Below are 26,689 nucleotides of genomic sequence, written 5' to 3' on the forward strand. Positions count from 1 at the left end.
GGTATGATGCTAATCTGGTTGGTTTGTTTAATAAATTGGTTTTTCTTCTAGATTCGGCATGAAGTCAGTGTTAACAATGTGACACACAAGCTGTGCAGTAACCAGTGCTTTAACAAGTACAGGCTGGCCAATGGTCTAGTGATGAATTGCTGTGAGCAGTGTGGCGAGTACCTGCCCAGCAAAGGAGCTGGGAACAGTGTCCTGGTCATTGAAGGTCAGCAAATGCGATTTTGCTGCCTAAGTTGTGTTAATGAGTATAAACAGGTAATTCTCTTTTAATGAGTTTTAAATGATCAAGTTTGCAGTAACTTCTTCCTGTTAGCTTTCATAAAGCAGATTTTTCTTAGAATCTCATTTAGTTCCTTTGTCAATCTTTCATTGATTATTACTCTCAAATGAGTATTGAACTTGATTGATGTAAGTAAGCTTGCTTTAAGACTTGACGTTTTACAGAGGTTACAAGGAGTAATTTTCTCCTGTACCGTTTTGTGTCCCCACTAGTTCCAATTACTCTGTAGTCTCAACAATATTTGATGTTGTCTGTTTTGATTTAATCTATTCTAGTGGATATGAAATGATTATCTCATTGTGGTTTTAATTTCCTGATAACTGCTGTTCCTTTTTTATCACACATATATCTTCTTTTGTAAAGTATCCAAGTCTTAGCTCACTTTTTTTTTTTAGCTCACGTTTTTTATTGGGTTATCTTTTCTGTTATTGAGTTATAGGAATTCTTTATATATTCAGGATACATTTCTTTTGTAAAATAAATGTATGTGGAAGATTTTTCTTCTGGACAATGTTTTTGTCTTTTCTCAATGTTTGTGAAAAGCCCAAGTTTTAAATTTTGATAAAGTCCAATTTACTGTTTGCTTTTCTGATTAATATTTTTGTTTCTTGTTAAGGGTGTCTTTGCCTACCAAGGTTATGAAGATATTTACCTATCTTGTCTTCTTTTTAGTTTTATATTTTATATCTGTGATCCATCTCAAGTTAATTTTGTGTGGGAGGGCTTTCCTAGTGATCCTGTGGTTAAGATTCTGCCTTCCAATGCAAGGAACACAGGTTCAATCCCTGGTCAGGGAACTAGATCTCATATGCCGCAGCTAAGAACCTGGCATCAGTGAATGGGGGCCAGAAATGCAGACAGTTCTGCAATGGGCCAGACAGGCCCTCACAGCAAAGAATGACCTGGCCAATATATCATTGGTGCCAAAGTTGAAAAAGGATGAGAAGGCAGCTGGAGGGTGACTGTGTGTGGTAAGCACAGTGGCAGAGAGAACTAAACTTGCATCCTCCTCATTGAGAAGTTGATAGTGACGCCTAAAACTGGGAGGAAAAATCAGTAAAGAGCGATACAAACATATTATTGTGATACTTGGAAATAAACATGGAAAGAATCATCTAAAAATGTTCACAGCAGTTAACTTCTGGGAAAGGGGGTGTTTTAATCAATTGAATTATTTCTTTTAATTAGTCAGATGTAACTAGTTGACACTCTTTACTAAATGTTTATTAACTTTCAATTAAATAAAACCTTTGAAATAGTGTTAAAGATACTGAAGTTCAGAGAAGGTCTTCCCCAGAGTCACACAGCTAGATTCAACCTCATGTATAATACCTTATGTAATGTGAGGAACTAAGATCCTGCAAGAAAATATGTATATGTATATGCTCTGTTGGCTCTGATGCCAACATTTAATTATACGTAAGCCTTGAGTTCCCTGATGATCTACACTGGGTTCAATTTAATGATCTCCAGGAAGATGAGTCTTAGATGTGGGGGGAATTGTGACAACGTGACTACCTATTCATTACCAAGACACTCAAGAAAGAAAGAAACAAGACTAAGGCTTGAGTTTGGTTGTGTAAAAAAATAACATTAGCAATAGTCCTTGACATTCTGTCTCTTCTTAAATATGCTCTTTTGGTATCGTCTTACCAGTCCCATAGTTCAACTAATATGTATTTTGATGACTTCCACAATATATCTGGAATATATATTATACTTCAGTTTCACACCAGTATGTCTGTCTAATTTCCATTTGAATGTTCCACAAATATTTGGAACTCTGGCTACAACTGACAGTGTAAGCCTGCCTTCCTTGTTTCCCAGATCAGTAAATAACCCCCCATTCAGTCAGGTGTCCTCCAAGCAGAAACTTTGGGTTATTCCTTACTCCTCTGTCCTAGCCCCCAGGGCCACTCAGTTCCCAACTAACCTGGATTCTACTTCCTAACCCACTCCTGGCTCTGCCCTGTGCCCACCACCATAGTCCTACACCTGACCACAGTCCCCTCTTGCCAGAATTGGCCCACAGCCTCGTGGCCGTCTCTGTTCCCTGGTTTCCCTGAGCACTGGAGACCAGGGCGCAGTCAGGGCGGTCTTCCAGGGCACATGCCACGTATTGTCACTCCTGCTCTGCCTCGGTACTGCCTCAGAGCAGCGCTGTTGGTTCCTGAGCTCCTTTGTCTACTGTGATTAGATTGTTCAGTTCAGTCGCTCAGTCATGTCTGATTCTTTTTGACCCCATGAACTGCAGCACGCCAGGCCTCCCTGTCCATCACCAACTCCTGGAGTTCACCCAAACCCATGTCCATTGAGTCGGTGATGCCATCCAACCATCTCATCCTCTCTCGTCCCCTTCTCCTCCTGCCCTCAATCTTTCCCAGCATCAGGGTCTTCTCCAGTGAGTCAGCTCTTCACATCAGGTGGCCAAAGTATTGGAGTTTCAGCTTCAACATCAGTCCTACCAATGAACACCCAGGACTGATCTCCTTTAGGATGGACTGGTTGGATCTCCTTGCAGTCCAAGGGACTCTCAAGAGTCTTCTCCAACACCACAGTTCAAAAGCATCAATTCTTTGCACTCAGCTTTCTTTATAGTCCAACTCTCACATCCATACATGACTACTGGAAAAACCATAGCCTTGACTAGACCTTTGTTGACAAAGTAATGTCTCTGCTTTTTAATATGCTGTCTAGGTTGGTCATAACTTTCCTTCCAAGGAGTAAGCGTCTTTTAATTTTATGGCTGCAGTCACCATCTGCAGTGATTTTGGAGCCCAGAAAAATAAAGTGAGCCACTGTTTCCCCATCTATTTGCCATGAAGTGATGGGACTGGATGCCATGATCTTAGTTTTCTGAATGTTGAGCTTTAAGCCAACTTTTTCACTCTCCTCTGTACCCTGTACTAAAATACTACAGCTAGCAGATGCCCTTCACAGTGCATACATTTCTTATTTTGACTCTTCTGTGTGTGTGTGCATTTTTATTTTATTGACCCCATAATAGCTAATTTTAATTTTTATTAGATGGAATCATATACTATATGGTACCTTGTGACTGAATTTCACAAACACTGTTTTCAAGGTTCATCCAAGTTGTAGCATAAACCACACCTAATTTTATTGCCAAATAATATTTCATTGTATGGATAATACCACATTATTATTTCTATTTTCTTGGCTTTTGTGAATAATGCTTTTGTGATCGTTTTCTACAAGTCTTTATGTGGATATGTATTTTCATTTTCGAATTGCCACTCTTCAAAAGTGGCATAGGGTCACTATGGTGACCATATGTGTCACCAGAGGGTGACTGCTAATTTTGAGGAATTGCCAGTATTTTCCCATTTTCCATTGCCACCAGTGCCTTAGGAAGGTGCCAATTTTTCCACATCTGTGCTAACACTTGTTGTTATCACTCCTTTTATTGTAGGCATCCTGGTGGGTGTGAAGTGATTTGTGGTGGTATTGAATTGTATTTCTTTGATGATTAATGATAAGCATCTTTTTCATATGCTTATTGGGCATTTATATATACATTAACTTTTTTCAGTGTTAATAATGTAAGGAAAAATTATAATCTATTTTTCCTCAGATGATGGAAACAAACTTTCAAAAAGTATTAGCATCAGAAAACAAAAAAAGGAATGCTATTGGAGAAGAAAATGAAGGAGAATTATATGGATCATTGAATATACTTCCAGGAAAAATAGAAGAAATACTAGAAAAAAAGGAAAAGACTTCTGAAGTACAGGTTTCAGCAGAATGTAGCCTAGACACATCAGTGGTCCAACAGGATGTGAATTTACCTTCTTCCATGTCAGACATAGCTGATAAACTTCAAGAGCAGCTGGGTGAGAAACCATCAGAAGACTCCGTTATTCCAGCTGTGCTTTCTGCAGATCCAGGTACATGGCCCCGAATTTTGAGTATTAAACAAAGGGACACTCTAGTTGAAAATGATCCACCTCAAGTAAGAAATTTTAACTTCCCAAAAGACAGTACAGGTAGGAAGTTTTCAGAAACTTACTATACAAGAATTCTTGCAAATGGTGAGAAAACCACTAGATCCTGGTTACTTTATTCGACCTCGAAAGATTCTGTGTTTTGTCTGTATTGCAAACTCTTTGGGGAGGGAAAAAATCAACTGAAGAATGAGAATGGCTGCAGAGATTGGCAGCATTTATCACATATTCTTAGCAAACACGAGGAGAGTGAAATGCACATCAACAATAGCGTTAAATATTCAAAATTAAAATCTGATTTGAAAACAAGTAAAATTGTTGAAGCTTCAGAACACAGATTACAGGAGAGCCAGGGGAAGGATGGTGTGAAGCTGTTGTACCCTTTAGACCTGATCTGACGTGACATGAAGAGGTCAAATACTTATTCAGAGCTGTACCCTGTCTTTTGTGCTGAGGCTCCCAGACAGAGTGCTTCCTCCGCACTTTAGTAATACGTATCATAGCAAGTTAACTCGTAAAGATGGTTTCTGCTCCAGGTTCTCATGATTAATGCCCATCCCAGTGAAGGCAATTGTTGATCTTTTCAGTCTTTCAATTCACATCTTTTAAAATGGGCATTTCAGGACTGACTTTTGACTGGTGTGATTAATATTTTGTTCTGGTTATCTTGAATGAGGGAGAAAAAGGCTTGAATTTATCAGTACCAGTTGAACAAGATACATATGTGAGCAAGTATTGTTATTTAGAAATAGAATGGAATCTGAAACTGCAGCTTTTTGCTAGTAAACCAAATACTTATGGTTTATTTCATTTGGGCAAAATGTTATTATTTGAACAAAGCAGCATCATTTGTTATGTTAAATGAATTAAGGTGGTTAATTTGTGTTTTATTGGTTTTAATTTAATTTATAAATGTTTTAGCTTTTTTTGTCATGTGAAAACTATAAGCATAAAGAATATACCTATTTTTATGTTGGTACAAATGTAAAATATATTATTGGTATAAATATTAAAATAAAAATGTATTAAGTTAACCTTTATGTGTTGTGGCAATTTTTTTGTTTTCACCCGAAGGAAAAATACACTCATGAAAATTAAAAGAAGGGTGTCAGTTTTTTCAAGTAGTCAGTCATGTTCCTTCACCATGTATTTACTAATTCTCCCTTGTTTCTGGTTTCTGATAGCAGTTCTGTCATATATTCCATCCTTACATACATTTTTCTCAAGGCTTTTCCTGTGAAACAAAATGGCACGTGAATGGTGGCTGGAACAGGATGACATGGGGCACTTGCAGACTCTCGGTGAGGCCAACACAGAAAACTTTGGGAAATAACCCAGAACACCAGTCTCATTAGTTTATAGCCGTTTTGCTTCCTGACATCTGGGTGGTTTTCAGTGTTTCATACTTGGGTCCTAATGAGGCTTTGGAATAATTCCAAAATCCAGTTTCTTCAGAGGCCTGTGAGGATACCCAGAGCATAACAGATTCTGAAGTTACTCTGCAAATGCTTTCAGTTCAGTTAAGTCGCTCAGTCGTGTCCGACTCTTTGCGACTCCATGAACCGCAGCACGACAGGCCTCCCTGTCCATCACCAACTGCCAGAGTCTACCCAAACCCATGTCCATCGAGTCGGTGATGCCATCCAACCATCTCATCCTCTGTCGTCCCCTTCTCCTCCTGTCCTCAATCTTTCCCAGCATCAGGGTCTTTTCAAATGAGGCAGCTCTTCGCATCAGGTGGCCAAAGTATTGGAGTTTCAGCTTCAACATCAGTCCTACCAATGAACACCCAGGACTGATCTCCTTTAGGATGGACTGGTTGGATCTCCTTGCAGTCCAAGGGACTCTCAAGAGTCTTCTCCAACACCACAGTTCAAAAGCATCAATTCTTTGGCACTCAGCTTTCTTTATAGTCCAACTCTCACATCCATACATGACCGCTGGAAAAACCATAGCCTTGACTAGATGGACCTTTGTTGGCAAAGTAATGTCTCTGCTTTTTAATATGCTGTCTAGGTTGGTCATAACTTTTCCTTCCAAGGAGTAAGCGTCTTTTAATTTCATGGCTGCAGTCACCATCTGCAGTGATTTTGGAGCCCAGAAAAATAAAGTGAGCCACTGTTTCCCCATCTATTTGCCATGAAGTGATGGGACTGGATGCCATGATCTTAGTTTTCTGAATGTTGAGCTTTAAGCCAACTTTTTCACTCTCCTCTTTTTCATCAAGAGGCTCTTTAGTTCTTCACTTTCTGCCATAAGGGTGGTGTCATCTGCATATCTGAGGTTATTAATATTTCTCCCAGCACTCTTGATTCCAGCTTGTGTTTCCTCCAGCCCGGCGTTTCTCATGATGTACTCTGCATATAAGTTAAATAAGCAGGGTGACAATATACAGCCTTGATGTACTCCTTTACCTATTTGGAACCAGTCTGTTATTCCATGTCTGGTTCTAACTGTTGCTTCCTGACCTGCATACAGGTTTCTCAAGAGGCAAGTCAGGTGGTCTGGTATTCCCATCTCTTTCAGAATTTTCCACAGTTTATTGTGATCCACACAGACAAAAGCTTTGGCATAGTCAATAAAGCAGAAATAGATGTTTTTCTGGAACTCTCTTGCTTTTTCGATGATCCAGCGGATGTTGGCAATTTGATCTCTGGTTCCTCTGCCTTTTTTAAAACCAGGTTGAACATTTGGAAGTTCATGGTTCATGTATTGCTAAATCCTGGCTTGGAGAATTTTGAGCATTATTTTACTAGTGTGTCAGATGAGTGCAATTGTGCAGTAGTTTGAGTATTCTTTGGCATTGCCCTTCTTTGGGATTGGAATGAAAACTGACCTTTTCCAGTCCTATGGCCACTGCTGAGTTTTCCAAATTTGCTGACATATTGAGTGCAGCACTTTCACAGCATCATCTTTCAGGATTTGAAATAGCTCAACTGGAATTCCATCACCTCCATTAGCTTTGTTTGTAGTGATGCTTTCTTTTGTGCCCGTTATTTCATGAGCACTTGCCAGTTAATTGAATTACTGATTTGTCATGTGGTGGTATTAGACGCTTGGGTAATCTGACCAAACTAATGAAATCAACCAGTGGCCATGTTCAGCACATTGCAGGCACACCTGTGAGGCATGTGTAATGAATTAGGTGTGAAAAATTCAAAAGATGTAGGTGACGAGTTTATTCTTGTTCACTGTAAATTTCAACTTTTTAGTGTGTATGAATTTTTCATAGTGAGATATTGAAGAAAAAATCAACTGTAAATTCTGAAGATGATAAAAGTATATCTCTTTAGCCTGGTGAATCATTTAGTTTCTTTTTCCTTATCTAGCTCTTATTTTTTACATTGTACAATTAGTATGTGCTCACCTTAAGGAAGGAAGGAAGGAAACAAATGCAAGTCTTAGAAAAAAAATTATCCCCTACTGCAAATTTAATATCAAAGATTAGGAAAGACAGTTCAGAATAACAGTCCTCAAAAAATGGCAATTTATTGGTTTTGTTAATCTCACAGAGGATAACTGAGTTTTTTTCATCAATCTCAGATTTTCAAAATTGCTGTCTTTAAGACTCTTACATCGAACCATTTTGTTCCTGTGATTCCCCCGTCCCTCCCTTACTTACTACTGTAGTCAAGTAAGAGTTGCTGATAGCCCCTTCATAGGTACAAGTCTCAGTTTACTGCATAGGATATAGAAGTGAATGAGTATTTGGAGTAAAGAGCTCAGCAAAGTTCAGTGGAAGGAGTGATGCAGTATCATGATAGGTCGCATCACTTCTTTAAAGCTCGGAAGCTCCCTGTCACTTTCAGTTTGAAACTCCAGCTGCTTGGCATAAGGTTGTAAGCTACAATTATCAGTGGCTGACAGTAGGGAAAGAGGTTATGGATAAAGACAACGTGAAGTACAAAATTTAAGAAGTGGAGCAGTCCTCTATAATACTGAACTATAAAGGGTGACCATGTTCGGATGAAATTGAAATTTAAGAATTTAACTAGAGCTGAAAGAAAAATGTGAGTAAGTACCTATGTGTTGGTTTTTGAGAAAGTGAGATAGTTTGGGAAAATAGTGGTGTAATGTTCTGGAGTAGAGAAGGTTTTGAAAAAACTGTTTTGCTTTTGGCTGCTGCAGGTGGGAACTTTGTTCCTCAACCAGGGATCGAACCACTTGTCCCCTGCAGTGGAAGTACTGAGTCTTTAACCACTGGGCCACCAGGGAAGTCCTAGGAGCAGAGATTGTACTGCTAGATGGTTATGCCTCTGCTGTGGAAGTCACATTTGAAGTGAAGAGCAATTAACCCATTTCACGCCTACAGATAAAGCAAGGGAAACCTGAAACTTGGGAAATGGCACTAACACCTCAGTCAGGCACATGTTAAAAAGACTTTCATAAGTCATATGCTTATAAATTAATAGAATTGTAAACCACTAGTTTGCCAAACCAAACTCAGGTCTGCCCACTTGAGGCACTGACTACAGTCAATGCACTGACCCAGCTTGTGGAGAAGGAAGGTAATGTTTATTTGCAAGGCGCCAGCAAGTAAACCTGGCAGCCAGGGCTCAGAGGGCCCAAATTCCCTGGTGGCTTCAAGGCAAGTGTTTTTAAAGACTAAAATTAAGGGTACGGGTCTTAAGTGTGTGGACATGGTTCTGATTGGTTGGGTCTTAACAGGTTTCCGTCATTCTGGCTCCAGTGTGTCTGGGGGCTCTGACTTTGTTAAGCAGTTTCCAAGTTTAGGCAAGCTCTGTGAGTTGGTGATGGACAGAGAGGCCTGGCATACTGCAGTCCATGGGGTTGCAAAGAGTTGGACATGATTGAGTGACTGAACTGAACTGATTCCATGTGGTGGGGCCCTGGTTTCTGTAAAATGACTCAAGGGTGTGCTCAGTTTTTTACCTACATTCCTTGAGGAGGAACTCGGGGAAGGTCTCAAAGACCAAAGCTGCTTCTACAGACAAAAGGTGTGGAACAGGAAGAGGCTTATACCCAGGCAGACCCCACAAGGTTCTACTCAGTTTCATTATCAAAACTGATGAAGGGATCAAAAAAGAGAGAAATAACCAATATGAAAGATCACTGGAGATCCTATGGACACTAAAAGCATGAGGTATTATGATCAACTTAGGTCAAGAATTTGATAAGTTTGATGTGATAGACAAATCGCTTGAGAAAAATTTACCAAATCTGTCCCAAGAATAAATAGAAAATCTGAATAGCTTGTCCCTATTGAAGAAATTGACTCTGAAATTACAAGCCTTCCCACAAAGAAACCTATAGGCTCAGATTCCTTCTCTTCCTTAGGTACGAGATCTTGAAGATACACTCCTAGAGAATGGAAAGAAAAGGGCTCGTTCCAGCTTGTTCTACAAGGTCAGAAATACCCTAGACAAATATCAAGTAACAAATTTAACAAATATCAAGTAAACAACAACACCTAACAAGAATAATACAAGAAAGAAAAATTACATGCCATCCTCTCTTACCCATTTATTTTGGCAATGCCACACAGCTTGTCACCTTAGTTCCCTGAGCAGGGATTGAATCCTGACCCATGACAGTCCCAAGTCCTCACCACTGGACCACCAGGAAATTCCCTAAACTCTTAAAAAGGTACCAGTCACATCAGATTGGGGCCCTCCCCAATGACGTCATTTAAACTTAATCACCTCTTTAAAATGTCAACTTCAAATCCTCAGTTGCATTCTGAGGTCCTGGGGGGACAGGACTTGAACATAGGGGTTTTGAGAGGACACACCAGCTTCAGGGCTTGGTACAAGAACACTTCTTATCAGGCCTGACCATCCATACTCGGCTTCATCCATGATCCTTCTTTCCATCCCTCAGAGACTTGCCTTTCTAATCCTCCTGTTTCTCTGAGAAGCAGACCCTGTCGTGACTCCAGGTTCTGTGTGCATCATCTCTCTAACTGGTTTGCCCTTCCTCTTCAACTCCTGGCTTATTTTTGTTTGTATGTTTGATTATCTGAGTGCAAAACCCTGCTCTGTGTTCATAATTGAAAAGTTTCAGACAATGCTTTAGATACTCTTACTTGGAATCCACAAGCTCCTGTCGAGAAAGGCTTTGGGGAGGCCCATAGCTCTCACTTTTGGTTAAGTTGGGAATGTAAGCATGGGAATGGCTACCCACTTATATATGCTTATGTATAAATGAAATGAATGACTGCAGAGATAGAAGGGGCAGGAGGGAGAAATTAGGATTATTTTACTGTTGTAAATTACACTACTAGTGAAGTAATCAGTATAATTTGAAAGTGGTTTTAGGATTAGTTGTAAATAAATGTACATGGCAAAATCTAGGGCAACCACTTAAAGTAGAACAATGAATACAACTGATATGCTATGAATGAGAGAAAATGAAACTATAAAATGCTTAATTAAAATCACAAAAGGCAGAAAGAGTAGTATACAAAAATAGGAACTTGATAAACCATAATGGAAAAGAATATGGAAAAGAATTTATATATGTGTATAAATGAGTCACATTGATGTACAACAATAATGAATATAGCATTGTACATCAACTGTACTTCAATTAAAAACCATTAAAAAATAGGAACAAAGAATAAGAGCAGCAAGTGGAAAATAATAAAAATATGATAGGGGCCTCCCTACTGGTCCAGTGGTTAGGAATCTGCCTTGCAATGCAGGGGCAAGGGTTCAATCCCTGGTTGGGGAGCTAAAATCCCACATGCTGTAGGGCATGTAAGACCACTCGCTGCCAGGAAAGATCCTTAGTGCCCCAACTAAAACCTGATGCAGTTAAATAAATTTTCAAAAAAAAATGGTTGATAGTAATCAAGCTATGTCAGTAATCACTTTGAACATCATTGATCTAAATGCACTAATTAGAAGACAAAGATTGTCAGGGTGGGTCAAAAAGCAAGACTCAATTCTATGTGGTGTATAAGAAACTCACTTTAAATTAAAGGCATATATAAATTAAAAGTATTTAAATGGGGGAATTCCCTGGTTAGGAACTTTGTGCTTCCATTTCTGGGGGGCCTGGGTTCCATCCCTGGTCAGGGAACTAAGATCCCACAAGCCAGGTAGTATGGCCACACAAAAAAGTAAATGGATGATTGAAGGATACAAGGTTAATACACAAAAGTCAGTAATTGTTGTTGTTGTTGCTATTGTTCAGTCACTAAGTTGTGTCTGACTCTGGGACCTCATGGACTGTAATGTTTTTACACACCAGCAATGAACAAGTGAAATTTAAAATTACAAACACAATACCACTTCCATTACCACCCAAAACAAATGAATACTTAGATAAAAATTAACAAATTACCTATAAGATGTATACGAAGAAAACTACTGCTAAGTCGCTTCAGTCATGTCCGACTCTGTGTGACCCCATAGACGGCAGCCTACCAGGCTCTTCCATCCCTAGGATTCTCCAGGCAAGAACACTGGAGTGGGTTGCCATTTCCTTCTCCAATGCGTGAAAGTGAAAAGTGAAAGTGAAGTCGCTCAGTTGTATCCGACTCTTTGCAACCCCATGGACTGCAGCCCACCAGGCTCCTCCATCCATGGGAGTTTCCAGGCAAGAGTAGAGGAAAACTACTAATCTCTGATAAATGAAATCAAAGAAGTAAATAAATGGAGAGACATACCATGTTGATGAATAGGAAAACTCAATATTGAGATGTTCTGGAAGGGCAAAACTATGGAGACAGTGGAGAGATCAGGGATTACAGGGGCTGGATGGGGAGAGGGGTGAATAAGTGGAGAACAGAAGAGATTTAGAGTAGTGAAAATACTATGTTTGATGCTACAATGCTGGATACATGCTATTATAGTTTGTTGACTCACAGAATGTACAACATGAAAAGTGACCCTAATGTCATCTCATGACTCTGGTTGATGATGATGTGTCAACGTAAGCTCGTGGACTGTAATAAATGTCCCATCTGGTGGGGGATGTTGATAGTAGAGGAGACTCGCGCAGGTGTAGGGGCAAGAAGTGTATAGGAAAGCGTATTCCTTCCTCTTAATTTTGCAGCCAACTGAAAACTGCTCCAAAAAATAGTCTTAAAAAAAGATGAAGACTTCCCTGATAGTCTAGCGGTTAAGAATGCCTGCCAATGCAGGGGATTAGGGTTCTACTCCTGGTCCATGAAGATTCCACATGCTGTGGAGCAACTAAGCCTGAGCACCATAACTAGAGAAAGCTCCCACACAGCAACAGACTTGGCATAGCCAAAAATAAATAAAAATTTTAAGATGATAATAATAGTACATATCTTAAAAGATTGTTATAAAAAAAAAAAAAAAAGATTGTGTGATGATTAATGAGTTAATAAGTATAAAGCAATTAGAGTAATGCCCAGTACAATAGCACCCCTGTGAGTGGGGTGCTATTGGCATTGAGTAAGTAGAAGCCAATGATGCAGCTAAACATCTCCTTACCATAAATAATCATTCGGTCCAAAATATCAATAGTGTTGAAGTTTAGAAAACCTGCCCCAATGCTTCTGAGGCACCTCAGTGTGGGTGGTCTGACCTAGGGAATGAGTGTGGCAGAAGAGGAGAACTCAGACCTGTCGTTCTTCAACATTCTCAAGTGCAGATTCCCAGTAAAGACAGAGAGTGAAGAGTGGCCAGTGGCTGTTAGAATATCAGGGAATATCGTAGTGCAGAAGATAAAACACTGTTTTAAGAAACTAGGAGGGAAGTGATCATTAATAATAGAGTTGTATTTATGATGCTGGACTATTTCCCAAACACTATATACTTTAACTGTACCACATCTTAGTTGCAGCATGTGAGATCTAGCTCCCTGACCAGGAATCAAACCCCAGGCCCTCTTCGCTAAGAGTGTGGAGTTTTAGCCACTGGACCACAAGGGAAGTCGCAGACTGTACTTGAATTAATTCATTTAATATGCACAAAAACTCTGCAAAGAAGGTATTTTTTCCATATGACACATGATGAAACTCAGGCCCAGTTCTACAATGTCAAATGCTACTGCAAGATCTGTGACCAGCTGTCTCTGGTCAAAGTGGGAGATGTCGCCCATGGTGACAAGAGAGGTTTCAGTGGTATGGAATGTGGGATAGACATCTGCTTGTGTGGCTGAAGGAGAAATCAAGTGATGAGTGAATCAAGACAAAGCAAACACAACTCTTGTTTCCTTTCTTTCTTGACTAAAGAAATAGTAACTAAAGGACAACCCGTGGTCCTAGAAGAGTTTTTTCCCTTTTTTTTTTTTTTCAAGATGCTAGTTTCATCAACAGTTTCTTTTGCTGGTGGGAATAGTTCAGTACAGAACTGATTTATTAACTTTTAGATCAAGTAACTATTCACTTTGGAAGGGGATTAGGTAACTGTAGAAGAAAAGCACTTAAAAGATACCATCCAGTGGTTTGGCCTTAGAGGGGATTTTTGACCATTCGTTTTATTAATTACAGGACATAAGGCAGCACGTATGGCTACATATGGAATTAAGTGGGTTGATTTGGTGCTGATAGAATGAGGCAATTTTCTTCTGATTGTGTCTTTTTCTTCAGTGAAATTAACAAATTTGACAATATCAGCTGTGAGTGACTTGGGGAGGATCTTATTTTCGACTAGGGATTGAACCTAGGGCCACTGCAGTGAAAGGGCAGAGTACTAACGACTGGACTGTCAGGCAGTTGCTAAGATTTACTTCCCTCTTTCCAAAAAGTTCTCTGTGTCTCTACTTAGTCAACCTTACCCTCCCTTCCAGCTCCTGGCAACCACTGTAGCTAGTTTTACAGAATGTCATATATTCAGTGTGTAGCCTTTGAGTCACATTATTGCGTTTATCAGTAGTTTTTTCCTTTTTATTGCTGAATATGTTCTATTATATGAATGTACCACTGTTAGTCCATTCACCAGTTGGACATTTGGGTTCTTTCCAGTTTTCGCTGATTACAAATAAAATCCCTATAAACATTTTCATACAGGTCTTTGTGCGAACACAGGTTTTCATTTCAGCTGGGTAAATAGCAGAGAGATTGCCGTTCTCCAATTTTTTAATCTAAACGTCTCATGCAAAATTTTGGCCGACAGATTTACTAAGTATTATTGCTGTTCTGGGCTTTCCAGGTGGCTCAGTGGGTAAAGAACCTACCTGCAATGAGGGAGACCCGGGAGATCTTCCCCGGTCGGGAGGATTCCCGGAGGAGGGCATGGCAACCCACTCCGGTATTCTCGCCTGGAGAATCCCACGGACAGAGGGGCTTGGGGGCTACAGTCCTTGGGGTCGCAAAGAGTCGGACACGACTGAGCGACTAAGCACAGCACAGCAACACTGCCCATTCTAAAGTAAGCATTTAAATTCACGAGAAATTGCTGAAGGGTTTGTAAAGTGACCGTGAATGCTTTTCTTTTTAATACTTAATGAAGACCTACCATGTGCCTGCCGGGAGCGGTACCGCGCAGAATTGAGTAGTTTGGCCGACATAGTACATGGCTTGAAAATCTACAATTATCTACCATCTGGCCCTTTACAGAAAACGTTTGATGATCCTGCCCTAGAATGTGGTCCATAGTTCAGGGAGTCCTTCTTTGAGGTTAATAATCACATCACAACTGTTATACAGAACTGGATTTTTCATTACGAAATATAATAACCTTGCTCTTGAAAAGGGCGGAAATGTGTTTTCACTTGTTTCAATTACTGGGAAATACCTCGTTATTCAATGCTATGTATAAAATCTGCAAGTTTTCACTTTCCCGCTGTCATTGAAAATAGAGCTGGACGTCAAGGAGAATGTGGATGTTTCTCTGAATTATTGAGTTTTCACACACTGCTGCAACGCCCACCTCCACCGTTAGGTCAGGAACTGAGAACCTGCATCTTTTCGAGCCCTGGGAAGGCTGGGAACAGGGACGCGCGCACAGTGGTGCGCATGCGCACGCCGCCAGGGGGCCGTTGGCGCAGGAGTGCGCAGGCGCACCGGCCTCAGCGCGCCCTCGGAGGGGCGGGGCTTGCGTGGCGTCTCTCCCTCCGACCACCGCTATAGCGGCGCCATCTTGGGCGTGAGTGCGGGTGGCTGGCCGGAGGTGTCTCGGAGCTAGTCTTTCCGACCTCTGTTCCGTGGGTCGACACCGACGTGCATTTCTAGCTCTAGGCCGGCTCGGGGGCACGCGCTGAGATGATGTTGAGGGGGAACCTGAAACAAGTGCGCATTGAGAAGAACCCGGCGCGCCTCCGCGCTCTTGAGTCGGCGGCCGGAGAGGGGGAGCCGGCGGCCCTGGCTCTCGCGCTGCCAGGGGAGCCGCCGGTGCCCGCCGCGCCTGCCGGAGAGGACCGGCCGGCCGACGAGGGCGGTTTCACTATCGACATCAAGAGCTTCCTCAAGCCGGGCGAGAAGACGTACACGCAGCGCTGCCGCCTCTTCGTGGGGAACCTACCCACGGACATCACCGAGGACGACTTCAAGCGGTTGTTCGAGCGCTATGGCGAGCCCAGCGAGGTCTTCATCAACCGCGACCGCGGCTTCGGCTTCATCCGCCTGGTGAGGGGCGGGCGAGGGCGCGGGCCTCCCGGGGCTCCGGGGCTGCAAGGTCCCTCCTCATTTTCCCTCCTTTCAACTCGCCTCTCCCCTGCCCCCGGCTCACCTCGACCCCCCGTCACCTCTCCCTCACCTCGGACCCCCCCCCGCCCGCGGTCACCTCTCCCTCATTTCGGACCCCTCCCCACCCCGAGCCGGGCTGTTGTCGCGTGGCTCGCGTGAGGGAACTTCCTACGAGGACTTATCGCTTTTCTGTGACTCCCTTACACTCTGTGGTAGTAGGATAGCACGCATTTTTTCCCGTTTCATCTAAACCTTAATAGGAATTAATGACTGGCCTGTAATAACCACTTAGTAAAAGTTATTATCATTGTCCTGAGTTATGAAGTAAATCTTTGGTTCATTTCAAGTACTTTAATAGGTTTTCTCTCCGTGAGTGGACAAGGCAAAAATCTTAATATGGAGAAAACTGATCTTAATTAAGTGACACTAGTATAACTCTTAGTGTAATATGCCCTTTCCAGTAGAATAGCCACTACCCATATGTGAGTGTTCAACACTTGAAATGTGGTTATTGCGGCCGAGGAGTTGAATTTTAAATTTTATTTGTTATCAAATAGCCACATGTGGTTTGTGGCTACTATATTGGATAACATAGGTCTTCACTTGTCTTTATAAAAGCTTTTTGTAGGATTGTGAAATGAGGTGAGAAGGGCTGCTATTGTCTTGCTCTTTTGAGATAAGCTTCTTCAGAGCCATCACCCTAAATTTTCTTTTTTTTTTTCACCCTAAATTTTTGTGTAAGAGTGTTAAAAATTTTTTAGTTGGAAGTTAAAATTTAGTTTGAGATTTGACTTCATGGATAACTTTACCGTTTAATCTGAACTCTGTGTTAAATTTAAAAACTTCAAATATTTCTGAGCTATTACAGATTTTTTTCTGTTTAGGAAAATCATAGTGCATACTTGATCTGAATATAAGTACCTGATCTGAATATTAGTAATGGTGTGGGGTTTCCCAGATGGCTCAGTGGTAAAGAATTGCAGGAGAGGGGGGTTCAATCCCTGGGTTGGGGAGATCTTTAGAAGGGAATAGCAACTCACTTCAGTATTCCTGAAAAATCCCATGGACCAAGGAGTCTAGTGCGCTACAGTCCACGGGGTCGCACGAGAGTCAGACACGGCTTATCTACTAAACAACACACTACAGCCAGCACAATGGCTGTAGTGTGTACTACTGGTGTAGTGGCTGTTGAAAAGTGGCAAGTGGAGCCAGTGGAGGTTGTTAGACCCAAGTTCAAGCAGTCTCTCTTGGGGTAGTAACTTCAGTTTTTTGTTTTTTGTATTCCTTTAGTTAAGAACCTGTAATTTCAATGTTTTATGAAGAGTGTGATGCAGAGATATAGCTGGAAGGCTGTTATTGATGGATTGTGGATTTTGTATAGGTTCAAATCAGATTTGTGTGTGGTTTTGGACAAGTTACTTGAACCTTTGTAAGCCTGTTTCCCTATGTATGAAGTGAGGATAGTAGCAAAACCCACTTCATGAGATTGTTGGTGAGGCTGATGAAGGATAAGGCAAAGACCTGTGTATGTGTATTAATATATAGGGGAGGAATAAATGACTGGCCTGTAATAACCACTTAGTACCTATGTTATTGTCACTATCCTGAGCCATGAAGTAGGGAAATCTTGGTTCAAGTACATAATTTTAATTGACTTGATAGTTACTTCAGTACACATATAGGGCAGTAGTTCTCAAACGGAGTGGTTTTACTTCCCAGAGGACATGTGGCAATGTCTGGAGACATTTTTGGTTGTTAAACAGTGGTGGTGGGGGGTGGTTCTACTGGCATAAACATCCTACAGTGCACAGGACGGCCCCCACAGTAAGAATTATCTTGTCCATAATATGCTGAAGTTGTGAAACTCTGATGTACAACCATTTAAAACCAAAAGTATAAACTTTGAAAATGCACTATGGCATGAAATTCTTGATAGCATAAACATTTTATTATTTGTCCTAGAAAGTATTAAAAATTGTATTTGTTGCCAACAGTAAAAAAGTACTTGATCTAACATAAAAATGAAAATTTCTTGCTTATCTTGAAAATGACATGTCACACTTTGTCACCATATCTGACTGAATCAGAAGCAGGAGATGCTCTCTAGAAACACTTTATAGAGTCCTCCCCAGGCTCTCTCTCCTCCCCTGCCCACAAACATACTATTATGAATAATTTCAGAGTTTAGAAATGAACATTGATACTCAGTATTCATACATTCAGTACCTAGAGTCTAAAATTAAATTTTGCTCTATTTTTTTCACGTATCTGTTCATCTCTATCTCAGTCCGTCCATCAGTCCATGACTCTCAGCATGCTTATCATTAACTAGAGTCCAATTTTGTTTTTTTAAGGTATTTGAAACCTACATATAATGAGATGCATAGATACTTAGTGTATAATCTTGTGATTTTAGATCAACATACTATCATCACCCCATGAAATTTGCTCATGTTTCTTCTCATTCCTAGTTATACGTGTGACAGCATTCTAATCCAAGACTCCATTCCTAAAAGTTACCTGTCAAGAGTTGTTGGATTACTGACATCTTAGCTGAAAAGGACATAACCCTTGTTAGGTATTTGTGAAATGTTTGCTGGTACTATTGCTACTACAGGGTTAAAGAGTAATAAAATGGCCATTTTGAATATCTAAAGAGGTTAGGTTCATTTGTTTTTGTAAAATTAGTTCTGTAGGTAGATTTTCACATAAGTGAAGTAGTTGAAAGCTGTTGTGAACATTTCAGAGATTGAATAAAAAGCTGTTTTGATCTTAAGACTTTTTCATAAGAAAGTGCAATTTGTACTCTTCTCACAAAATGCGTATTAAGCCTCTTTCAGTTTTTTGCTGAAAGTTCTCACAACTGAAAAAGAACATACCTGTAGTAAGTTTACCAGTTTGCTGTTTTAGATGCGTGTATTTTATAGAAACTTTGGAGTTCTTCAAGAAGGAAATTCTCTTATCTTGTAGTTCAGCAATGAACATATTCTCCAGTTTATAATAATAAGGATATGTGTACATGCTATTCTGTTTAATGAAGAGACTTCTTATAGCCCATGAATGGGTATTTGCTTTTCTTAGTGTAGTGGGAGAAATGTGTAGCCCATGAAAACTGTTTTAGAAGAAGTGATTAATAACACCTGATGGTATTTTTTTTTACAGATAATATAAAAGAAATGGAAATGAAAAGGGATTTGTCTGGCATTGGAGAGGTGGTACACTTTATTAAGATATAAATAACAAACATGGAATGTATAGAGAAACTATTTTCAAAAATAGTTTCTAGTAACTGATACTTGGTCTCAAAAAGTAATTCTGTATTTCCTTTAATACATTTAGGAGACTTATAAAAGATACTGCTTGCATATTTAATAGCTGGTAATCTACACTCCATGGGGTCATTAAAAGAGTTGGATTTGACTTAGTGACTAAACAGTAGCAATCTGTTTATGAACAGATTATCTTTAAGTCATGATTTTTAACAGAACGTTGGGGTTGGAACTCTCTACTTAAAATGTTTAAAATTACTTATCTGTAAAAAATTAATAAAATATGTGTGATAGCATAACTGAAAGATACAAAAACATAGTGACCCTATCAGCCATTTTCTAAAACTATCCAGCTTTCTTTAGAAACAAGCCACTATTTAAAATTTTTTTGTTAACTGTAATTTTTAAAAAAGTGATCTTTTTCTTCCTAAAAAGGAGTCCAGAACACTGGCTGAAATTGCAAAAGCAGAGCTGGATGGCACCATTTTGAAGAGCAGACCTCTCCGAATTCGTTTTGCTACACATGGAGCAGCCCTAACTGTTAAGAACCTTTCTCCGGTGGTTTCCAATGAGCTTCTAGAGCAAGCATTTTCCCAGTTTGGTCCAGTAGAGAAAGCTGTTGTTGTTGTGGATGATCGTGGTAGAGCTACGGGAAAAGGTTTTGTGGAATTTGCAGCAAAACCTCCTGCACGAAAGGCTCTGGAAAGATGTGGTGATGGGGCATTCTTGCTAACAACGTAAGTTTAAACATCTTGTCTTTTCTGTAGAGTTACACATAAGCTTCTCTCTGTTCTGCCTCTTTTCTTTGTAGTTCCTTCCCTGTATGTTGTCTTGGCATGTGGTAAGTAGGTGTTGATAAGTACTCAGTGAATACAAATAGGCTATATTTGTGTACCTACAGGAGTCAAGAATCAATACTTTACTCAAACTTCAGTGTATTAATCCACATGGAATCTCAGGAATGTTTTGTGTTACCATTTTTATTCAGCCTATTGAAGTGTATTAGATGCAAAGCAAAACGTTACATTTAAGAATGAGGTTTTAATCAGTTTTGAAGTATAATTTACATATGTTAAAATGCATCCAGTTTTGCATGTATAGCCCAGTGAATTTAAAAAAAATGTATGTAGTCACTTACCCTCCACCACAATCAAGATAACATTTTCAGCATCCAACAAAAATTCTTTTGTGTCCTTTTGCAGTTACTCCTCTTATCCCTGCTTAGACTGCTCTTGATCTTCTGTTACTATAGTTTTTTTTTCTTATATTTCATATAAATGAAATTCTATATGAATAGTATCTATTCTTTTGTGTCTGATTTCTTTTGCTTAGCATAATGTTTATGAGATTTCATCCATATCACTATATCAGTATTTTGTTCCTTTTTATGGCCAGGTTACAACTTTGGTGACCTTTGGGTGGATGTTCAAGTTGCTTCCAACTATTGGCCTTTGTGAATAAAGCTATTATGAACATTTGTGTATAAAACTTCTTGTGAACAGTATGCTTTGATGTGGCTTAGGTAATACTTCGGAGTAAATGTATGTTCAACTTCATAAGGAACTCCCAAACTGTTTTCCAGATATTTGTATCATTTTACATTCCCACCTGCAATGAATAAGAGAGTTCTAATTGATCATGTCCCCTCAGCAACACTTGAAATTTTTAGATATTCTAGTGAGTGTAGTGGTATCTCTTTGTGGTTTAAATATTGTTTTCTTAACGACCGATGATAAGCATCTTTTCATGTGCTTTTTGCATATTTTTATGTCTTTCTGTGAAATGTCTGTTGATATTTTTGCCTTTAAAAAAAAAATTTATTTGGCTTCACCATGGCTTAGTTGTGGCATGTGGGATCTAGTTCCCTGACCAAGGATCAAACCCCGGACCCCTGCATTGGGAGTAGAGAGTCATATCCACTGGACCACCAGAGAAGTTCCTTGCCTGTTTTTTAATTGGCTGGTTTGTCTTAATGTTTTTTTAACAAATCTGGGTCCAGGCCTGTATTAACACTATTTCATCCCAGTCTGTGGCTTGCTTTTTAATTTTTTTAAAAAGATAATTTATTTATTTGGCTGCACCCGATCTTAGTTGCAGCAAGCAGGATCGTCCATCTTAATTGGGGCATGTGGAATCTTTAGTTGCCACGTGGCAAGATTTTTAGTTGGGGCGTGTGGGATTGTCCAGGGATCGAACCCAGGTCCCCTGCATTGGGAGCGCAGAGTCTTAGCTACTGGACCACCAGGAAGCCCTTTTAATTTTTTTTAATAGTGTTTTTCAAAGAGCAGAAGATGTTCTATTTTGTGAAGTCTAGTTTATCAATTTATTTTCTTCCTTGGTTTGTTCTTTGGAATCTTTGTGTATGAAATCTTTGCTTTTCCTAAGGTAGCAAAACTTTCTCGTATGTTCTTGAGAAATTTTATAGCTTTTTGTTTAAACCTGTGATACGTTTTGAGTATGATGTGAGGTTCATTGCTTTAATGTTCTGGCACCATTAATTGAAAAGGTTATGATTTTCCCTTTGTTACCTTTTACCTTTATCAAATAACTGGAAAAAAATCTACTCTCTTTCCTGTTTCGTTGACCAGTATGTCTATTATACTGTTACTGTACTTTCTTAATTACCGTATCCTAGACTTTGAAGTCAGATAGTAGCATCCAACTTTATTCTTTTTTTTTTTTAATTGTTCTGGTTATTATCATTTCTTTGTATATCCTTACTGATTGTAAAATCAGCTTGTCAGTTAAAAGTTCTGCTGGGCTTTTGATTGAAATTGCTTTGAATCTGCAGATCATTCTGGGGAACATTAACATCTTCACAGTATCAGCCCTTTTCCAGTCCATGAGTGTGATGTGTCTCTCCATTTACTTAAAAATATTTTAAAGTAATTATAGGGGTCATTAAACCTGTTGCCATATTAACATGGCTTTCCTTTCAGTTTGCCCACAAGAAAGTTCTCAATGTGCATTCTTAGTCTTCAGACTGAATTTTTAAAAGTTCCTAAGTTGATTGAATTGGATCTTTTAGCTCTGGCATTTGAACTATTGATTAGAATCATTTAAATATTTAGGGTTTGGGGAATTGGATACAAAGACAATGTAGAAAAATTGTTCTCTGTCTCCAGGGAGCTTAGTTTGGTGACTTGTGAAGCATTTTTCAGTTTGTTTTTGACAGTTAAGCATTTGTGCTGAAGCTCTTTATACAGCAGACATTTTACAGCTCTGCCAGCTTGTTCTTGTAGAGATTTTGGTCTTGTTCCCATTACCTTTGCTTTAGAGAGATGCTCTTTCCTGGTCATCACAGGCCTTGCTCTCACATTTCATTCACTTTTGGTAAGATGTTATCTCCTAAGGGAAGCTGACTGTTTCATGTTAAAATAGCCTAATGGTTTACTCTCCAACTTACTTTTCTTCATAGCACTTAAGGTTAATTTGCATTCTCTATGTAGAATGTAAGCTCCCCTGGGGTAGGAACTTTGTCTCCTTTAACACTATAATCCTGACACTTGTAACCTGGTATTTCCTGGATACTCAGTAAGTTTGCAGTAGTTATTTAACGAGTGAAGGAAGGCAAGTCCTAAAGCAGTAGGCAAGGCATGTAGTTAGTATATATTTTCTGCTGTAAGCTTGGATTAATTGCTGTTTGTTAAAGTCATAGTTGGGCACTGATAAATATTTAACTATTTCTTCTTGTGCAGTCACTAAGTCGTGTCAGACTCTTTGCGACCCTGTGGACTGCAGCATGCTGGGCTTCCTTGCCCTTCACTAATTCCTGGAGTTTGCTCAGATTAACATCCATTGAGTCGGTGATGCCATACAACCGTCTCATCCTCTGCTGCCCTCTTTTGCTTTCAATCTTTCCTAGCATCAGGGTCTTTTCCAGTGCGTCAACCATTCATATCAGGTGGCCAAAGTATTTCTTACAGGTAGCTTTTAGAATAATTTATAAATGACATGCAGATGACATCACCTGGAACTTGAGCAGGGGCACAAGGATCTTGGAGGTCTGATGATGGCCAGGAACAAACTAAGAGGGCAGAAGTCCAGGAATGTATTCCATATACCTAGCCAAAAAAGCTTTAAGGTTAAAAATAAAGTAAAACCAGTTACTGCTAATCTTGAAGAAGATAAACATTGTGAATGCTGAAAAAGTTAACGGTGAATAAAGCTTTTGTAGATAAACAAAAGGAACATACAAACTTCTCAAAAGGCCTTTCCTTGGAGCTGCTTCAGAAACAGTTGGTTGCTCAGCAGTGTCATGAAAATGTACCAGTTAATGTTGATGAAGCTACAAGATTAGTGGTTCAGTTGTAATACACTGGTGATGCATCAGGTTCCCCAAAAAGACCAATCAATTAAATGTTTTATACAAAAAAAGAATAATTTATATACAGTTTTGAGGGCTTCCCTGGTGGCTCAGATGGTAAAGAATCCACCTGCAATGCAGGAGACCTGGGTTCGATCCCTGGTTTGGGAAAATCCCCTGGAGAAGGAAATGGTGATCCGCTTCAGTATTCTTTTTTTTTTTTTTTTAATTTTTTCGCTTCAGTATTCTTGCCTGGAGAATTCCATGGACAGAGAAGCTTGGCTGGCTACAGTCCCTGGGGTCACAAAGAGTTGGACATGACTGAGTGACTAACACTTAACACACAACACTTTGAGGGAATGGGCAAGGTGTTGAACATTTTATCTGTCTTAATTCATAATCACGATCATGGATTTCCAGAAGAACTGGTCATTATTTGTCCCATTTTTCAGATAAGAAAATTGACTCAGAGATGTTAAGTAATTTGCTTAAGATTTCACAGCTAATAAATGGTGGAGTTCAGTCTGATGCCAAATTCCTTGCTTCTTACAGTGTGCCACAGGTGGAGTGGTTTTCTACTTTCTGTAGGTTCTCCTTGCTCAGGTCTTTTGTTAAACCTCATGGAGCTCCAGATGTCCTCCCTGCTGTTTGAATACTTGGTCTCAGCTGAAGTGTTGATTTATAGAGAGGATTTTCCTGACTGTCTTATCTAAAGTGGCTCCTCTCTTTTTCCTTCTGACAATGTGGTTTTTTTCTTGGCTCTAAAATAATCCTTTTATTTTCTCATTTAGGGACAGGGGCAGTTTTTAGAAGACTTGTAGGATTGTTTTGTTTATCCGTGGATCCCTAGCTCCAACTAGTCTTGGAAACTGTTAGGTGATCAGATTTATTGACTCAATCTTAGGTATCTTAGTTAATACAAGTGATTTATAAGGGTGATATTACAGGGATTTTGTTTCTAAATGTAGACATCTTGTATAATCAAGATTTCTCTTGAAAATACCTTTAAATTGTCATAAAATGTTGTATACTATTCATGGTTTTAGATAAACAGCTTTGTACACAGTATATATAATGATTAACACACAGTTGAAAAAGTATGTATAAGTTATATATCTATGCTGTTTTGAAATTACCAGTGAGGCGGAAAAATGATAAAAAGGGAAAATTAAAAATTTATGATTGTAATGGTATGCCCACATCTTTAAACTTTAGAATCGCATCTAGAGCAGCAGAAGTGCTCATGCTTAGAACTCACATAAATTGAGGAGGCATAATGATAATGAAAAGTGCTCACTTTTCGAATTTTTCTTTCACTTTTTTGTTGTTGTTTTAAAGATCATTGCAGGTTAACTTAAATGAAGATGTAGTGGTCTGTTCTTACTATTTTCCAAATTATACCCTAAAAATGCTGTGGGAGTTGCTTCCTTAGAAACAGGAAAATGCGTCTTTTAATTTCAGTTTAGAGAAAGATATTTTCCCTTTAAAGAATCCTTTAATGTTAGTGTAACCTATCTTGACTAATTGTTAGCATTTTGCCATAGCTTTTTCACTATGGGAAATAAATATTGTTTTTTTCTTTTTTTTTTTGCTAATTCAGTTGAGTCAGCTGCAGAGTACAGTACTGAATTACAGTACTTGGGATGTATATCCTTTGAATATTCTCTTGCAGAGTTGCAGTGTAATTGTCACACTGAGGAAACAACGCTTACCCAATATTATTATTTAACATTGAATGTCAGAATTTAATCTTAATTGAATATTAAAAATTTTCCCATTGCCTATCAATGTATTTTATACTTTTAAAAAAATTGTATTTATTTATTTATTTGGCTGCACCAGGTCTTAGTTGTGGCATGTGGGGTTTAGTTTCCTGAGCAGGGATTGAACCCCGGGACCCTGCATTGTGAATGCTGAGTATTAGCCACTGGACCACCAGAGAAGTCCTGGGTCTTACTTTCTTAAATAAAAATTACTATATTGTTTAAAATTTTTCACAATTGAACATTTATCAGTTTTACAGTCAAAAGTAATGATTAATTTAGGGGCAACATGAGAAGGAAAAGGTATCACAACAATTCTAGATTTAACACATGGTTGTCAGTCTTTTTTTCTATATAATATTTACCATGTTTGTAAAAGGAGTAAATTAAGTAATTACATGTATAAACAAAATTTTAAAAAATTACTTATTTGGCTCTGCTGGATCTTTGTTGCTGCATGGGCTTTTCTCTAGTGGTGGTGCATTTTAGGCTTCAGTAGTTGCAGCTCCCTGGCTCTAGAACATTGGCTCAGTTGCTCCAGGGCCTGTGGGATCTTCCTGAATCAGGGCTCGAACCTCTGTCTCCTGCATTGGCAGGCAGATTCTTTATTTACTGAGCCACCAGGAAAGTCCTATAGACAAAATTTAAGTTAGGTTTTCTTTCTTTCCTTTTTTTCTGCCACATTGCCCAAGTCTTGTAGGGTGTGGAATCTTAGTTCCTTGATCAGAGATTGAACCTAGGTCCTCAGCAGTGAGAACTTGGAATCCTTATGTTAAGTTTAATATGCAAATAAACAAGGTGGGTTGGACACAGGAGTGGTGCATACAGTGAAGCCATAAATGTTCACATTTTAGCACGTATCCCAATAAAACAAGACACAGTCCCTTAAAGAAGTCCCTTGTACACCATGCATGGTCTTAATATGATGAATGGTTGTGGGTGATCCTTACTCACTTACTCATATATCTCTTGAGAAATGGAGTAGTGGAAACAAGATGTAAATATATAACATTTGTATGTGTTTGTCAAGTTCTCTGCCAGAGAACTCTTAGAAAAGTATCTAGTGGCCACATTTATGTTGAAATTGAATTTTTTTTTTTCTTGGCCGAGCCTTGCAGCATCTGGGATCTTAGTTCCCTAACCAGGGGTTGAACCCTTCCCCCAGTGTGTTGGGAGCGCAGAGTCTTAACCACTGGACCTCCAGGGAAGTCCCTGAAGTTGGAATTTTATAATTATAACACTTAATTACTCAGGTATAGTTCTTACCTGGCTTTATTACTCTTTGAATGTTTGTGGCCCTACCTCAGCTTCCAGGGGGTAAGTGGTTCATATGATGCATCTTCCTTTTGTCCTTGGGCCCTTTTGGGTCCTCTTAGAAGTACCACATCCTCCTGTGGGCTGGGTGGGTTCAGGAGTTCTCAGCTGCTTTCTCAAACTTCATTGAGTTGTGGGAACTCTCTGAGGCTGTATTTACTCATTCTTTATTACATTTCTGTTTTTATGTATTGGACGTGAGGTCTCGGACTGGAGA

General features: G+C 39.4%; 2 protein-coding genes, 1 long non-coding RNA gene and 1 pseudogene across 52 annotated transcripts in view; 3 read left to right on the top strand and 1 right to left on the bottom strand.

The window, feature by feature from the left end:
* ZMYM5 (zinc finger MYM-type containing 5) overlaps window positions 1-5,288 on the top strand; it is a 26,951-nt gene extending 21,663 nt beyond the window's left edge. For 36 of the 48 annotated variants that reach the window (XR_014071041.1, XR_014071043.1, XR_014071042.1 and 33 more), the window contains 2 exons: window positions 52-264; window positions 3,885-5,288. Coding sequence is in view for 45 of the 48 variants with exons in the window: in XM_081549111.1 (XP_081405237.1) it covers window positions 52-264; window positions 3,885-4,652 (981 nt within the window). In the remaining 3 variants the exon portion in view is untranslated. The remainder of the gene's footprint in view (window positions 1-51; window positions 265-3,884) is intronic. The other 12 variants (XM_081549141.1, XM_081549146.1, XM_081549143.1 and 9 more) reach the window with 1 other exon arrangement.
* LOC145529220 (uncharacterized) overlaps window positions 1-15,133 on the bottom strand; it is a 26,254-nt gene extending 11,121 nt beyond the window's left edge. Inside the window, exon 1 of the long non-coding RNA XR_014071046.1 lies at window positions 14,652-15,133. This is a non-coding gene — a long non-coding RNA (uncharacterized LOC145529220). The remainder of the gene's footprint in view (window positions 1-14,651) is intronic.
* A 133-nt stretch (window positions 15,134-15,266) lies between these two features.
* The window catches only part of PSPC1 (paraspeckle component 1), a 77,600-nt gene continuing 66,177 nt past the window's right edge, over window positions 15,267-26,689 (top strand). For both annotated transcript variants that reach the window (XR_014071044.1, XM_081549152.1), the window contains exons 1-2: window positions 15,267-15,760; window positions 19,525-19,826. Coding sequence is in view for 1 of the 2 variants with exons in the window: in XM_081549152.1 (XP_081405278.1) it covers window positions 15,398-15,760; window positions 19,525-19,826 (665 nt within the window). In the remaining variant the exon portion in view is untranslated. The remainder of the gene's footprint in view (window positions 15,761-19,524; window positions 19,827-26,689) is intronic.
* On the top strand, window positions 22,075-23,403 carry LOC145529219 (ribosomal biogenesis factor pseudogene; annotated as a pseudogene). Its single transcript, XR_014071045.1, has one exon. The product of XR_014071045.1 is annotated as a ribosomal biogenesis factor pseudogene (transcript).

This window comes from Giraffa tippelskirchi, chromosome 12 (assembly GCF_054371585.1).
Source record: "Giraffa tippelskirchi isolate mGirTip1 chromosome 12, T2T-mGirTip1v1.2.pri, whole genome shotgun sequence".
Lineage (NCBI taxonomy): Eukaryota > Metazoa > Chordata > Mammalia > Artiodactyla > Giraffidae > Giraffa > Giraffa tippelskirchi.